Source organism: Salvia hispanica, chromosome 2, assembly GCF_029641045.1.
Source record: "Salvia hispanica isolate PSC_SH4W2 chromosome 2, Shi_PSC_v1, whole genome shotgun sequence".
Taxonomy (NCBI): domain Eukaryota; kingdom Viridiplantae; phylum Streptophyta; class Magnoliopsida; order Lamiales; family Lamiaceae; genus Salvia; species Salvia hispanica.
In genome coordinates this window covers 36,809,314-36,825,464 of record NC_142693.1, presented here as the reverse complement: position 1 = coordinate 36,825,464, position 16,151 = coordinate 36,809,314, and the positions used below count along the sequence as shown (strand labels likewise).

The 16,151-nt window shown below is 32.7% G+C and overlaps 1 protein-coding gene, 1 non-coding gene and 1 pseudogene across 3 annotated transcripts; 1 reads left to right on the top strand and 2 right to left on the bottom strand.

The window, feature by feature from the left end:
- Positions 1 to 308: 308 nt before the first annotated feature.
- LOC125202842 (B3 domain-containing protein At2g36080-like) lies at positions 309 to 1,612 on the bottom strand (annotated as a pseudogene). Its single transcript, XR_016135280.1, has 2 exons — positions 781 to 1,612; positions 309 to 665 (listed from the first exon to the last, which is right to left on the bottom strand). The product of XR_016135280.1 is annotated as a B3 domain-containing protein At2g36080-like (transcript).
- A 4,920-nt stretch (positions 1,613 to 6,532) lies between these two features.
- TRNAG-UCC (transfer RNA glycine (anticodon UCC)) lies at positions 6,533 to 6,604 on the top strand. The gene has a single exon. It is a non-coding gene; the product is annotated as a tRNA-Gly (tRNA).
- A 4,776-nt stretch (positions 6,605 to 11,380) lies between these two features.
- LOC125202681 (uncharacterized protein At5g41620-like) lies at positions 11,381 to 13,885 on the bottom strand. The gene is made up of 3 exons (XM_048101131.2): positions 13,120 to 13,885; positions 12,853 to 12,954; positions 11,381 to 12,755 (listed from the first exon to the last, which is right to left on the bottom strand). The coding sequence occupies exons 1-3, from the start codon at positions 13,576 to 13,578 to the stop codon at positions 11,568 to 11,570; spliced, it is 1,749 nt and encodes a 582-aa protein (XP_047957088.2). The 5' UTR covers positions 13,579 to 13,885; the 3' UTR covers positions 11,381 to 11,567.
- Between the last annotated feature and the right edge of the window lie 2,266 nt (positions 13,886 to 16,151).

Sequence of the window (16,151 nt, the reverse complement as noted above, 5' to 3'; positions counted from 1 at the left end):
ATGTACCAAGAAGATTTCATGATTTATAACTCATTTGAAATTTGCTTAATATAGTTTTTTATACATATACATGTATAGTTGGTATAATTATATAGTAGTAATATATTTATAGATGATGATTTCATTTGATACGGGAAGAAATATTTTATACCAATATTTATAGTAGTACGTACATCAGAGAAGATAAAAGAAAAGGTAATAAATACTCTTACTAGCTAGATATAAGTTGAATGTGTATTTATTTCCTTGTTCAACGGAAGATTACTTGTTCAAGTTGACAACTAGCTAGTTCCTTGATTGAGATCATGTTTGAGCAGAAATAATTTATCTAAATTAAAGGCAGTAATTGTTCCACAATATAATTCCCATCTATATGTGCAGAAATCGTGACTGTTTGATTAAGGGAAACAACAACTAAATTAAACTAGGAAATTGTACCAGTCACATCTCCACCACCACCAACTCTCTTAAATATTTGTGGAATCACACGCCGTAGCTTACTGTGTGACCGGCTCGACGATGGCTCGAGTAGTACTCATGGTATGCCTGTTCCTCAACTTGACCCTTCCCCGAACCCGAAGTCGATTCCTCCTCCTCCCACTCTAAGTTCACCCCGAATAATCTCAACCTCTTCGAATTCCCATTTCTTTCTTTTACATTATTCTCTGCAAAATAATTTACTATCATGATCCACTGAGATTTAATTTTTTATTTTTCTAAAATATGAAAGAGTATTCTTAATTAAAGAATATTAATTGAAAATGGGTTTTTTTTTGTTACCTGCATGAGGGCAACCAGTGTACGATGCAGAAGAATTAGAGGAGTGGTTAGCAGAGTAAAGCTGGCCACTCCAACCACCGACACACGGTGGCGGAGGAGCAGCAGGCTCTTGCCCGCTCCTCCGCCGCCATCCAATAAAGAGGCGGCCGAGGTCGTTGGGGTGGCGAGCGAAGAGGACGATGTCACCGGCATCGAGCCTCTTCTCTTTCACGAAGCGGCTCCAACCCTTGGTCAGCACGTAGCTCTGGCTGCTATTCCAATATGAGTATCGGAACCGCCACGGCTTCCCGGCCTCGTCCTCGAAGCCCAGCAGCAGCCCCTTCTCCACGCCGCCGTTCAAGGGGAAGTACCTCTCCGCATGCTGCTTCGGTATCACTAACCGGTTCAGCTTCCCGACGTCGCTAGGCGTCAACGGCTTCTCGAACAACGGCTCTTTCGACACCTGGATTTGTGCACCGTCTTCCATCGCCACCGCCGCCGGATCCTCGATCACAAGCTCATCCTCGTCTTCATTTTTGAGGCTGAGGCAGAACGCCGTGCTCTGGCTGCGGAGCACGGCGTCTGCGGGCCAGAAACTGGCGGCGGTGGTAGGGATCGATTGGGTTTTTAGCTCCGGAGATAGCCAGTGGTTAATTGGCATTTTTGAAGAAGTGTGATCAAAAATGGAAGGGAAACAGTGGAATTTAAAGGTGTTGTGAATTTTCTCACCTATTATGTTTTTGATATAATTAATTATCCAAACAGTAAAAATCTCCTTTTTCTCTGGCAAATAATTTGAGTATTTTATTGATGTAGGAAACTGTGGGACTATTTGAGAATGAACAGTTAGGCAGCTTGGCAAAAATAGAAACTGCAATTTTACAAAGAGAGTGGGAAGTGTTGGTATATATAGTGATAATTCAGTTTTTAAACTATACATTTGTGGATTAAAAACTGTTTGTACAGTAGAAATTGGTTTGTAACTATGGGCCTGATCGATCAGGTATGGTACGTTTATTTTTGTCTATTATTGGATAACAGGCTACACCTGTCTCTCACTTTATAACCAAATGCAATAAATGAACCATAATTTTGTCAATTACTACTATATATGATCAACCTAATAATATCGTAATACAACTATACTTACTGTTTGTTTTTATAACTCCTTCAAATTGGTTTTACAAACAATGAAACAATCCTGTCATATTAATACAGTAGTACTATTATAAATAGTGTATACTACTACTACTATATAGTTAAAGCTCCTGCCTACTATTTTTCCTTACTTTTGATTTTCTGATTCTAGATATATCTTTTATCAAAATTTATTGTGTCAGAATCCAGATTCTCAGACACCAGCTTGATGGTAGATATATATACACGGTTTATCATGATTTCGTTTACCATTAATTTGCCTGTTCCTTTAGGAAGTGTAGAGATGAAATTTCATGTTATATTTTAATATTGCATTTATATTTTCCAATTATTAATTGATTTATTAATTAATACTCCATCTATCTTTAAAACTAGTCTTATTTGTGAAAGATACATATTTTTTTAATATCTAATTACTACTCCCTCCATTTCATAGTAATGGAGACAAAACTTTTCGGCACGGAAATTAAGAAAAATTGTGTTAGATGAGTTGAGTAAAGAGAGAATAAAGTGGAAAATGAAAAAGGTAGAGAGATGAAGAGAGAATAAAGTAGGTGTGGAAAAATGTGTTGACTTTTACTAAAAAGGGTAATGACTCTATTACTATGAAACAAACGGAAATGGAAAAACGTCTCTATAACTATGGAATGGAGGGAGTATTAAATAGGAGAGAGAATAAATGTGAGTGAAGTAGAAGAAAAAAATGGTGTGAAAATTTTCTTAGAAAAATATAATTAGTTTTGGTTAACAAATTGAAATTAAAAAACAGTACTATTATATTAACGGATAGAGTATTATTAACTTTATTCGCAAAAAACTCTAATAATATTAACTTTATATACATATTGTGTATAAAGCAACTTAGAACATAACTTAATTTGGTAGCCCGTACACTTATTTTCAATAATACTCTTCCTAAAATTTTCATAAGAACAAAGATATAATTATAGAAAACAGGAGTATTGTATCTAAAAAGTCAAATTATACAATAATAATTACTACTACTATATAAACCTCTCGTATTTATGACTCAACTTTTATTAAGAGGATCACATATATAATTTAAACCTCCTCTTTTACTACCTAGATTAGATTGCAAATTACATGTTCCCTCTGTCCAATAACAATACATGCAATTAAAATGATAATGAGAATTAATGCACAATTGATAAAATAAGAAAGAAAAAAATAAGGATAGTTAAAGTAGTGTTAATGGACAATATGATCCACATTATTATTATAGTATCTAATGAGTTATAATGGGAGTCATAGTGGTACAAGTTGTACTAAATTGATGTATATATATGAGTAATGAGTTGGTGACAACTTCCATAAATAAAAATGCACATAATTTTATGGAACAAACGAAATTAGAAATTACAAATATTCTAATAGGGTTGAGAGAGTATTATGTAACTAGCTAGCATCGTACGGCTATAATCCATGGTATGGACTTCCAAACAGTTCATAAGATCTAATGTGGTCACAATTGTCTCAAACCTTTTTGGTTTTATTGTCCTAATGTGTTAATTATTTCAGCAATTCATTTCTTGAATCTTGTAACAATACCCAAATCATTCAATTATTGGCCAGATAACTAAAAGGATTAAGAATATGAACAACTAAAATAAAACATTGTCAAGATACTAAATTTTATTTCCCTATAGAATTGAAAAATAAAGGAGTAAGAATATGAACAACTAAAAATACATCAAAATTAATTACTCTCAAATCATACAGTTATAAAATTTTAGTTCCCTGCAGAATTGAAAAATAAAAACAAAACAACAAAGAAAATCATGTTCAAAGAAAACCCCAAAAGATAAACCCTATGCAATAATCATTGTTGGTTTTTAACTTGCACAGAAGTCTGAAACTCCTAGCCTAGAATGTTTGTGTGCTCGTGTCTCTGCAGTTTAGCGCTTGACTCGCGTGATTTAGCTGTTGCTGATCATTTACTTGTTCAAAACCTTTGGAAGTTTTTCTTGCTTGGATTTTTTTTTTTTTTTTTTTTTGTGACATTCCTTGTTGTTCTAATTTATTGCTAGTAACTTTTTGCTTTGCTTTTTTCTTCTTGTGATTTAGGCTCATCTTTTTTTTTTGTTGCGACTTTGTTTGACTCATTATTTGATGGTTTGAACAGTACTTTCTTTGATGACAAAAAAAATACTACTAATGAAACTTGTGTAGCCAACTTGAGGATATTCGTGAATTCTTTATTAACATATTTCTTCTTAATGCAATACGTATATGGAGTACACAATAGGTACCTTCTGGGACATCCCGAAGCATACTGCTTTCAGGCCCATCCGTTTTCATTCAACCTAGCCAAAATGATTTCATAAACCATCAATTATTTTTTTATTAGGAATAAATTTATTTTAGTTTGATGATGCATATTACATTCAAATGTACACAATCTTAATCACACATTTGCCATAAGTCTTTTTATAGAAAAACATCAATTCTTATCACATAATTGAGTAAGATTAATATACATTTAATATCTGAAAGTTAGAGTAATTTGGACATTAAACTCAAACTTGTGATAGTGCGAGTCTTGTTAAGATTAAACAAACAAAGTTTCAACAAAAATTATTTAAGATATGTGAGGATCCGTTGCACTTATACACGAACCGAATGTAATGAAAAGACAAGAGAAAATGAATTTTGGGGGTGATTCCAAATGAAGAAGCATGATCAGAGCGAAGATGTGATAAGATATAAATCGGTAGACCGTTTCTGAAATTGCATTCGTGTTTGATTTCTCTCCTCATTCTCTCTATATATAACTATTTTAATCCTTGCCTCTGTCACATAATCAATTGCATCACAACCTCTGTCTCTATCTATCTATCTCTTCATTTTTATTTTTCTGCAAAATTATTTTCTCAAATTCTGTGTCGTTATACTATATTTACCTCAAAATTTTCCAACCACCTACATACATTCAGAAAGCATTATTAAAATTTATCTAGTATGTTCTTATGACTAATCATGTGATCAAACTGATACGAGTCGGTCTCCTTTATATATTATTTAATTTATAGTAGTAAAATTTAATTTAAATTAGAAGTAAATCAATTACTGGAGTTGAAAACTCTTATGTGGATAACAAATTAACCTTAATTATACTATATAAAATTATTATTGAAATTTGCTAATTACTTCTATTTGAAATTTTAATGTATGATATATATGGAGTAGTATATGATAAATTTAGAAAATGGTGACAAAAATAGATGATATATTTTGTTGGGGTGATTGCGACAGTGAGCATCTATATCAATAGATGCTCACATGCACCATGTTATACAACTATCATCAATTTTGTTTATCTATTAAACGGCACTGAAAATGACAAAATATGTTCAGGATCCAAATTACGAGCAGATATATTTACAAATTCTGTTCTACTGATTCACACCAAAAGTGCACAATTTATTCTTAAAAAAAATCTTCCCTTCGATTCGCTTCTCTTCCGTTCTATTTTTGTCTCTTGTAATATTTTTACCTTTTTTGGCTCCATATCCCCTTTATTATTTCATAAAGAATGAAAAGAGACTTACATTTTAATTTTTTTCATACCCACTTTTTAGGGAGGAAAATCATAAAAATGAAACAATAAATAGTCAGAAATATTGGACTACTGAATTAGGTACTAAAGCTACTCCCACCACTTTACAAAAAAAATAAAAATAAATACTCCCACCATACGAAAATCAATAGTACTATTGGATCAATGCCAGTTTAAGAAATTATTTGTTTTTATAAAGAAAATTGGATGGAAAAAATTAGTAAATAAAAGTTACTACTACCTTTTAATATTTGATATTACAAAAATATATGAATAAAATGGATTAGTGCTGTGTGGAAATAATAATATTGAAATGAGATCTTTAATAACATACGAGCGAAAATAATAGTATAAAATATTTAATGACTGATATAGAGAATATTATAGAGAGGAGTAATTTGTTGTTAATTTAGCTATAAAAAAAAAATTCGTATAAATGTCCACTGCTATTGGATTTGGAAGTATATTAATCTTTTTTATATATAAATTAAATTAATATAAAAAGAGAAAAAATGGTTGAGATACTATTATTTGAAGATGAATAATTAAAAGATAGAATAAGAAAGAAAGAGAAAATGGTATGAATCTGATATGACGCGTCAGATGCCATATATCGTAAATTTGACTATATTACATTGTTATTATTGTAATATATAGAGAGAGTATTTAATTATTATTAATCAGTCATTGTAAACATCCTTTACTTAAAAGTGTAATTTACCCAAAACCTATCAAATATCAATTGTGTTGCAGTGGAGTCGTTTCAAATTGTTAATTATCACTACTCACTAGGGCCCTTTTCTGGCGAATAATGGGGCATACCTACATTTTGATTATATCATTCAGTAGGTGTTCAGTAAATTCAATATATCTACAGATGGCTGAACTATTTGTCATATATAAATACTTGCATGTACAAGATAATTAGTATATTTTGGTGAAAGAAAAAAGGTTATTAAACTAATTCACCCTCGGGCATGGTCCGTTGATTTTTAAATATAGACTTTTAGAATTAAATTGTAATGTCTCCTCTATAAAGCGTTTGTAGTCCAACGGTTAGGATAATTGCCTTCCAAGCAATAGACCCGGGTTCGACTCCCGGCAAACGCATTTTTAATTATTCAGATAATCATATTTTCCTTTGACTAATGATTTTAAAATCACATCAATATCATTTTTTATGGTAACTATATCATATATGATGTGATTGCAAATGAGATGCATAGTTGTTAGGCAAGGACAACCCTAACTTGTAAGATATTTTTAGACAAAGTAGTTTACTTATACGATTCCACATAAACAGATTTTATATCTGAAAATGAGTACTATCTCTATTATATAAAATTGCACTCCATTATAGTATATATATGATGTCTGAGATTCCTCAATTTCCAACGATCCACCTTGATAATTAGGCCAATATAATCCCAGTGTGTGAGACAACTTTTGTGATCGTTCTATAGATACAGTGGATCTAATACTATAGTATTAGCTAGATTTTGTGTATTGTTGATCTAATTGATTAGATTAAAAAAATAAATATCTAATTGATTAGATTTTAAATTAATTATTCAAGGAAAAACTTAACCTATATATTCCCTCTTCGACGCCCTTCTTTTTTACAAGTGGTTGATACTGTTTTTACGATAATGTGTTCTTATTTTAATATTCATGACTGTAGGAAAAAAATTTGTTCGAATCTATTCATTTGTTTGCGTGGAATCTATTACATTCAACTCTACTTTTATTCTTTGAAGCATGCAATGTCAAACGAGTAAAGTAACCCCTGTGTTAAGTTGTAAACTTTTACTGTACTATTTAATTTCAAAACAAGATATATGAATTTAATTTTTAAATAATAATATTTCCCAAGAATAATGTTTTGTATAAATAATATCTAACCAAAATCGCCACCTTTTGAAAGACCTGGCCAGCACGAAGAGAGAACCAAAGAATAGAAAATATTTGACCCTAAACAAAGAATTGCTACATTTTGATCTTAGAGTTTTGCAGCCGTCGAGGCCGGACGGAGATGGACGCGAGGCAGCCAGCGGTCTTGAGTAGGATGACCCACGTGAGTTACTATTGTTGAAACGGTGCTATTTCCGTAGGTTCGTGTTAGAAATATGGAAAAATCATAAGCCATGCACAGACTACTCTAAAATACAATGAAAATAATAAATGAGCGAATACTTTGAATTGTATTGTGTGTTCTTCTGTCCTAAACTTTACATCTATTTATTTATAAGCCAGAAGTTGATATGAAATGATTAACATTCAAGTTACTCATAGTGAGTGAGTGAATTCTTCAAAATTTAAGGCCAAAGCAAAAACCTTGGCCACAGCCCACATGAGTCATGACTCATGACCAAAAGCCTTTCCTTTATATCTATCGTTTCCAACAGTTAGTTGGCATTACATTTAAGTAAATCCATGCACAAACTAGAGGTTAATTTAATTATGCACATGGAAAATGGGTTATGGTTGAATAAGTAAGAGAATTAAAAATTACTACGACTTATATATCGACATTTAAAAAAATGTGTGATAAAGGTGTGGGGGACCTTGTATAATTGGGGTTTGATATTTTGGATGGACCATCTCACTTTTTCCTTTTCATAACTGTCATTTTATTGAGACTACGCAATTAGGTAAGCCCATATAAGATTAGTAATGTTGTTGCAGACAGGAAATAGTTAAGGTATTTTTTTTCCTATACTATCAAAATTCACATATCACAATACTAAATCAGGTGTCTCAATCTAGGGATTTTTTTTTCTTCAAAGATTCGGTGTTGCTACTAAGTAGGTAGATGATACTCAAATTCACAATTTCTCAATCACAAGATCTTTTGCCTCTTTGTCTATTCAATATTGTTTTATGAGTTCAATAGAGATGGCATAAAGTGCTTTCCACTCAAGTAATAGGGAGCAGGAGATAATTAAAGCCCTCGTTGAATTATTTTATTAACTTTTTTCTATTAAAAATTTAGTTTAGTTTAGTGTAAATTATTATGTAAAATTTTCTATAAATAATTTAAATTAATTAAAAATATATTTTAAAATAAAATTTAGAAATTCAGCCTCTATCAATAAATATTTCTGCATCCACTGCCGTTCCAAGAAGGAAAACGAACACTCAAAATTACATGAACCCCCAAAAAACCCTCCTGGTAGTGGGGTTGTGACTTGTGACCATTAAAATCTAACAAATAAAATCCTCCCGTTTTGGAAAAATCTCATGATGACTGTTGGGTCTGAAATAGCTAAAGCCCTACAACTAATTCTGGTAGATTGTGTCAAATATCATGATTAGAAAACATCGTAAAGTGGCGAGGTTTTTTCGACTTAGATAGTGTCAAAACTAATTTATTGATACTAGGTAGTACTTAGTATATTTTTTCAATTTTTATTTATTGAGTTAGAGTGAAACTACAAATTTTATGTTCAGATTAGTATATTTGGGCCTAAAAAGAACTATAAATATTATCAATATTTATTGCTATTGGTTACCACTGGAGTATTACTTTTACTTATTACAGTGGTCCAAAGAATTGAAATGGAGTACAACAGAAGCATGTGCATTATGTAATAGGGCCATTCCATGAAGACTATAGGCCCACTTCATAATCCATTTACATACCACCATATACATAGATTGATTTCAAAATTGGTCATTTGTGATTTATTATAATTCTATAAATCAATAATAAATAAAAAAATTGTAAGATTTCTTCTAATAAAGTTAGGAAGTAAGGAAACCATTGCTTGCCTGTAATTTTAATCAATTTATGATCCTGATGAATCAAGTGTAGGTAAACGTGATCTTTTACACTCTTTAAGAATTGATTTAGTTTAGGGCTTTGAACCTATTTCCGAGTTATCCTCTATAATTCCAATATATCTATGGTCATTTATCAGTTAATTTGTAAATCGTTATCTATTTTCAAATTCTAAAAATATTTTTTTGAGTCGGAATAATGTTACCACTTTCAATTGTCACAAAATTAACATCCTGACTGGTAGGCCTGTCAAATTGGGTACACGCGGATAACCGATCCGAAATTTTCGGGTACCCGATCCTGAAATTTCCAAAATCCAACACCCGATACCAGACCCGAATTTTATTCCGGGTACCCGGATACCCGACTCGAGTATCCAGTCCCAATTGTGATTTTGATTTTTTTAAAAATTAACTACAAACTTTTAGAATTTATTTAATATTATTTAATTCAAATTTAATACAAAGTTGAAGTACTAATATTCAAGTAAAAATAAATACAAACTTTTAGAATTACAAAATTCTTATAGTAGCTCGAATTTAAGAGAAAATAACTATAAACTTTTAGGAATACAAAATTCTTGTAGTAATTCGAATTTAAAAGAAAATAACTATAAACTTTGAAAAGTACAAAATTCATAAGTTATATATATTAACATCTTTCATTCATCCACAATAAGTCAATAATCATCAAAATTCATAAGTTCAAACATTCATCCTTTATAAATATCACAATTCAATAATTCATAAGAATCAAGATCTAACAATATCATCAAAAAATTTAAAATTATAAATATCACAAGTCAATGAAATTAAAATCAATGAAATTAAAATGTAATTAAATAATTAAATTACATATCTTATATGCTAAGTATTAATTAAATTATAGTTAAGAAATTAAATTATATTAAATTATAATAAAAATTATAATTTATTAATTTTAGAAAATAAATTGGATATTTCGGGTATACCCGATCCCCGATCGGATATCGGGTAACCCGATACCCGATAATCCAAAATTCTCATTATCCGATCCCGATCGGTTTCGGGTATCCAATTATCAGACTTTTTTGGATTTGGATATCGAGTATCCAATACCCGATATCCATTTTGACAGGCCTACTGACTGGAGTCCACCGCCACAACCTCAATTTTGTTTTACTCTAAATTAACACAAGTAGCATTATTACGACATTTATTAACAATAAAAAAATAGATGAAAGTTCATAATTAGCAATTAATTTTATTGTTAAGGACTTAAGGTGTCATTTAATTGTATTCAATATAAAAACAATTGCAATTAATGATAATAATCAAATAAGTCAGTATTATTAAATTTTAATGATACATAGAGTTAAGAACTTTCAAATTTTGAATTATAAAGTTCGACTGTGCAAATAAAATATATCTAACCCAATATGAATTTTCTGTGATTGTCACCTTAAATATTCTTCTCTTGGCATTGTGCCACTTAAGACTAATACTACTCCTACATTTTCTTTTTCTATCCTTCGAGTTAAAAATCTACTCCCTCCCCTGTGTCCTACAATAAGAGTCATATTTGGTGTGAGCACAAGTTTTAAAAAATTTAACTCCTCTCTGTCCTACAATAAGAGTCATATTTGGTGTGAGCACAAGTTTTAAAAAATTTAAAAAATAATGAATTAAAAAAGTTAGTGAAATATGAGGCTGACTATTTTATATTGGTTTTATAATAAAATAAGAGTGAAGTGATTTAGTAGAATTTGAGGCCTATTTATCATTTATGGTAGAAGTAAAATGTGACTCTTATTGTGTGATGGAGCGAAATGCCAAAATATGACTCTTATTATACGGATAGTATTTTTCAAGTAACAAAATACTGTACTAAAGTTGAAAAGCTCTATGGTTAGAAGTTCCAGAACTCAATAGCATCCAATGAATATAACTTTTTGTTGATAAAACATCCGACGTAGTTTTTGGTGCCTCATTTTCATTGCAAGAATTTAGTTCAGAATTTCATCAATTGTAATAGCTGCATGTTAGATTTAAGGAACCATCACCAATTGAAAATTACATTCTCATGTGCAAGAATGTAAACATTAAGAAAATCAGAAAACAAGAATATAAACAAAATCAAAGCTGGATTTCAATATTTGCACAAAGTAACAGCAAAAAGTCAATATCATATTGACTACTTCTTCATACTTCACAATTAGAACTCCAAGGTTTTATACTGTTTCTTGATTCTACAAAGCAACAGTTAATACATTTCAGAAAGAATTCACCATTTAGGTTTCCAGGAAGGAAATGGCTAGTCCCTCTGCTGGGATGGACTGTAGCAATCTCTGGTTAACGATGATCGCGACAACACGTGCTCGTGGGGTCCCTTGATACCTCTGTATCTCGTCATCTCATCCGTGCAGCTCCTTCTGTGTTCCTTCTCAACCTCGGGAAATCTTTGCCTGTCCAAACCATCTCCTTTTTCATGGCGACGAATGCCACCTTCGACTCCATCTGATATAGCCCTTTGGAGTGCGGTGCCCCTCCATGAGACCTGACCCGAGATGGAGTTCCTAGCTTTGATCTCATCAACTGTTACTTTCTTGGGATCACGAGCGATTGCAGAGCTACTATACGCATATGCCCATTTGTGGATTTTGCTCGTGTTGTTCTTGCTCTCAGTCAAGTGATCACCTTCTGTTGATTCTACTCTGCTGTCTCTACCATCCTCAACCTCTCTGTCATCTTGTGGGAGTGACTTAATGCTCAGTTTGCTCAAACGCGTTGCTCTCTCCTCATCTTTGTCCCTTTTGGCTCCGAGGAAGACTTCCAATTGTTTCCTCAGTTTGCTGATGGCGGAGCTCTTCTCCTCGAACTGATGCTTAGCCTCGGAGAGCTTCATCTGCCCTCTCCCCTTCCGCAACTTATCAGCCAACTCGAGCATCTCCCTCTCCTTCTCCACTTGAGCTCTATCCTCATCGACGTTCCTTGCTAGCTCATCGCATACTTGTTCAGTAACCTCTCTTGCCCTCCTCTCACTCTCGAGCTCCCTAACTGCTTTTATGAATGATGACTTGATCTCCGTTAGCTCTTTCCCTAGATTCTTATTCAAGCCCTCGAGCCGCCTCCTAAGCTTCCTCTCCACCTCAAGCTCACCAGCAATGGACGCAATCGCTGCCTCAATCGCTAGGTGCTCTTTGTTCTTCCACGACATCTTTTCCTCAGCAAAACACTTGATGAGATGGTGGACCTCGTTCCTACTCGTTCGGTGCTCCTGCATGAGATGATTGACCTGCGTCCGAGCTCTCTCAAGCTCAGCGTGCAGCGCTGACACCACAGACATGTGTGAAGAAGGTTGGTCTGCCTGACGAGCCCAAATGCGGCTAATGATTTTCAGCAACTCCTTCGACGTGGTCAGAGCGTTATTTACATCCTTAAGGCGACTCCTACCGCCACTAACCGATCCACTCGAAGTCGGGGCCCTCGACCTACTCTCAATCTGCAAGCCATGTTCATACTCAGCCAGTTTATTGTACAACACAATTTCAAATTTCACACCTCTACACAACATAGTTTGATGGGAAAAAGAAGAGTACCTCCATAAAACTAGCATTGCTGATAGAATCAAATTCAGCAGAGGTTTGCCTCCGAGAAATCGATGGTGTCCTCTTCTCACTAGCTATACCACTTCGATCAACCTTCCACAACATCCACAAACTAAATCAGTTCATCATCTTCTAAATTCAGCATATGCCAAGAATCGATTTTTTCTTTTTAATTGAAGCAGATAATCACCAAATTCAAACAATACACAACAAATAACTCATGAATTGAAGATTTTGATAAAAGAAGCATTGATCAACCTCGGAAGCGGTCGGGGTGTGAGAGGGATCGGACAAATGCGGCGGAAGAGAGGCGCAGCTCGAGCGCGGGCCCCAGCCCGACTGCATTTTCTCTCTCTTGAAAACCTCCTTGGTGCCACTATTCCTCAGATGCTGCTTCACCGCCTCCAAATCGCTCCCACTCAGCCCGGGCGACGGAATCTCATTCATCTCCCAGAGCGTGGCCGCGAGCCGCCGGGCCGAAACGGGCTGGGCCGCCCGCCCTCTCTCCGAATACTTGGGAGACTCCACGGCGCTCGGGGTGGCGGATCTGGACCCCCCGAGCCCGGCCCGGCTCCGGCCCACCACAATGGCCCGCTTATTCAGCCTGTAGTGATGAATTCTCGAGGAGGAAGACGACGAAGGCGAGCACCCTCTTTTCCTCGTTTTTGTAATTGCGATGCCCTCCATCATCACCCTGCCATGCCTATGCTTCGGCATTCCGCTCAATTTAATTTCTCCCAGTTTTTGCCCTTATATCGTTTGAATTTTGCTGATCTGTTTTAACCAGCAAAAATAGCAACTTTTTTGAAGAATGTCATTGGATGAGAAATCCAATTGAAGGAAGAGTGAGATGGACTGATCAACATCAAAAACAGTTTCAATTGACAATGGGGTTTTTTCGGAGAATCTTTGAAGAGCGGTTTCTCTGATATATAAGTGGAGCAGTTAATGTGGTGTGATGAAAAAGGGGAGAGAAATAATTGTGTTTTTGTTTAGAGGTGGAATTTGGATTGAGATGAAGGTACAGTAGAGGTAAATATAGAGCATTGGGGAAGAAGAGTCGTTAAATAGGGCATGTGAGTCGGACACGTGGCAGGTGATGAATGGCTGGAACCAGAATGTCTTTTTTCTTACTCCGTATTTCATAATTTTTGATTGGTTACTTTAAATGTATTATTAAACCTTAATTACAATTTAGTCGCTCTGTTTATGACTTAATCGCACTTTACTTTTTGCAAGTGCTAGGGAATCTTGCTAACGTGGAGACTATTATTGGATTCGAAGATGACAAGAGTGACTGTGCTCTATAATGAATTTATGAGCCAGTACTAATCTTTGTTAAATTATTTTTATAAAAGAAACTATTTCGACTTCATTTCATACCGTGTCGACCAGGATTCATCTCCAATGCATTGAGTTATTGGTTTGTATATTATGAAGAAATAGAGAATCTTTCTTACTGTGAGAATATTATAATTATTATTTATTTATTGGATCACACTCATGTAGTAGTATTTGTTTGGTGAAAGAATATATTTGATCACACTCATATACTCTATTTGTTTGATGAATGAATGTAGCTCATGAGTTCGAATTTCAAAGAATTTGTTCGGAGTTAAATTAATAGTAAATGTAGTAATTTTAGTATGCTCTAGTATTTTTTTAAAAATCTAATGAATGTAGTAATTTTATTGTTACACATACATATTAGAGATATGTGGCCGTTGCGTTCACATACCATCTCAAAATATTTAAAATTTTCAATAGTTAAATAGTGCACTGTTACACTATATATCAGTTCCATAATTAAATAGGAGTACGTTAGAAAATTACTTTCAACTATTTGAAATAATTTCGGATATTACTATATTCCTGTAATCAGCAGTATACATATTAGATAATAAATAGTAAGTAATACTTTAGTAACTAGTACTATACTCTATCTACATATTCAGCTGTATACACATTATTCATAAGCAATGACTTATATTTGATCCACAACATCAGGTTTTGTGTAGTCACAGTCAAAAATTTTATGATATTTAATTCTCGATATATATTAATTGTCCAACCACTAATAAGCCGGAAAAAAATAATTGATTTATATTAATTGTCCAACACACATTTCTAACATTAGTAGTGCTGTTATATTTATCTTTATGTCTTTTCTTTTTCAGCCTTTATTTGAGTTAAATTTCACATGCCCAATCAAAATGAAGAGGAAACTGTAGCCACTGAACTGCGTAGAACTTTCCAATCCACTTTTTGTTTACTCATTTTTGCTGTACCGACTTCGTCTTCTTGCCTAGTTATTTCCCAAGGTATATAATAAAAAAAGTGAACTAAAAAAAATAGTCTCTGGACTATGTGTCTATCTCGTTAATGAATCCTGAACTTTAAAAATATTCTCAGACAATCCTGGACTAAGCGTTTATCTCGAAAATGATCCTTTTTCACTGTTTCGTGACGAAAATACCCTTTTGGGGGGTTTGGGCAATTTGGTCTTTTTACATTTTAAATCTGATATTATTTCAGTTATGTACTAAATCTGATATTATTTCAAAATTATCATTCTTCTTCCCTTTTGGCATCCTTCACTTTGTTTCTTTATTTCAATATTAGATTTAATTTTATAAAATTAAATTTTTAAATATCAATAAATTTTTTTAATTATTAAAATTACTATTAAATAACAAATTAATAGTTTTAATCAATATTTGATAGTGTCTAATATTTAATCAATATGGTACGACGACGCCTTAGTTTTAATCAATATTTAATAGTTTTAATCATAAATAGATCATATAACACGATTTAGTCAACTTCATAATATTTTTAGTCAAATTCTCCTATACATTAGATGCATATTTATTTCGGAATAAATCGTGTTATATGATCTATTTATGATTAAAATTATTAAATATTGATTAAATCTAAGGTGTCATCGTACCTTATTCATTAAATATTAGACACTATCAAATATTGATTAAAACTATTAATTTGTTATTTAATAGTAATTTTAATAATTAAAAAAATTATTGATATTTAAAAATTAAAATTTAAAATTTAATTTTATAAAATTAAATCTAATATTGAAATAAAAAAACAAAGTGAAGGATGACAAAATTAATAGTTGAATGATAATTTTGAAATAATATCAGATTTAGTACATAACTGAAATAATATCAGATTTAAAATGTAAAAAGACAAAATTGTCTAAACCCTCCAAAACCCCCTAAAAGGGTATTTTCGTCACGAAACAGTGAAAAATGATCATTTTCGAGATAAAC

What these genes read in the sequence shown, in the direction of transcription:
- LOC125202681 (XM_048101131.2), bottom strand. Translation starts at nt 13,578, where the DNA reads ATGCCGAAGCATAGGCATGGCAGGGTGATGATGGAGGGCATCGCAATT. An exon ending in ACACCCCGACCGCTTCCGAG is followed by an intron (nt 12,955 to 13,119) that starts GTTGATCAATGC and finishes ATGTTGTGGAAG; the next exon opens with GTTGATCGAAGTGGTATAGC. An exon ending in GCAATGCTAGTTTTATGGAG is followed by an intron (nt 12,756 to 12,852) that starts GTACTCTTCTTT and finishes CATGGCTTGCAG; the next exon opens with ATTGAGAGTAGGTCGAGGGC.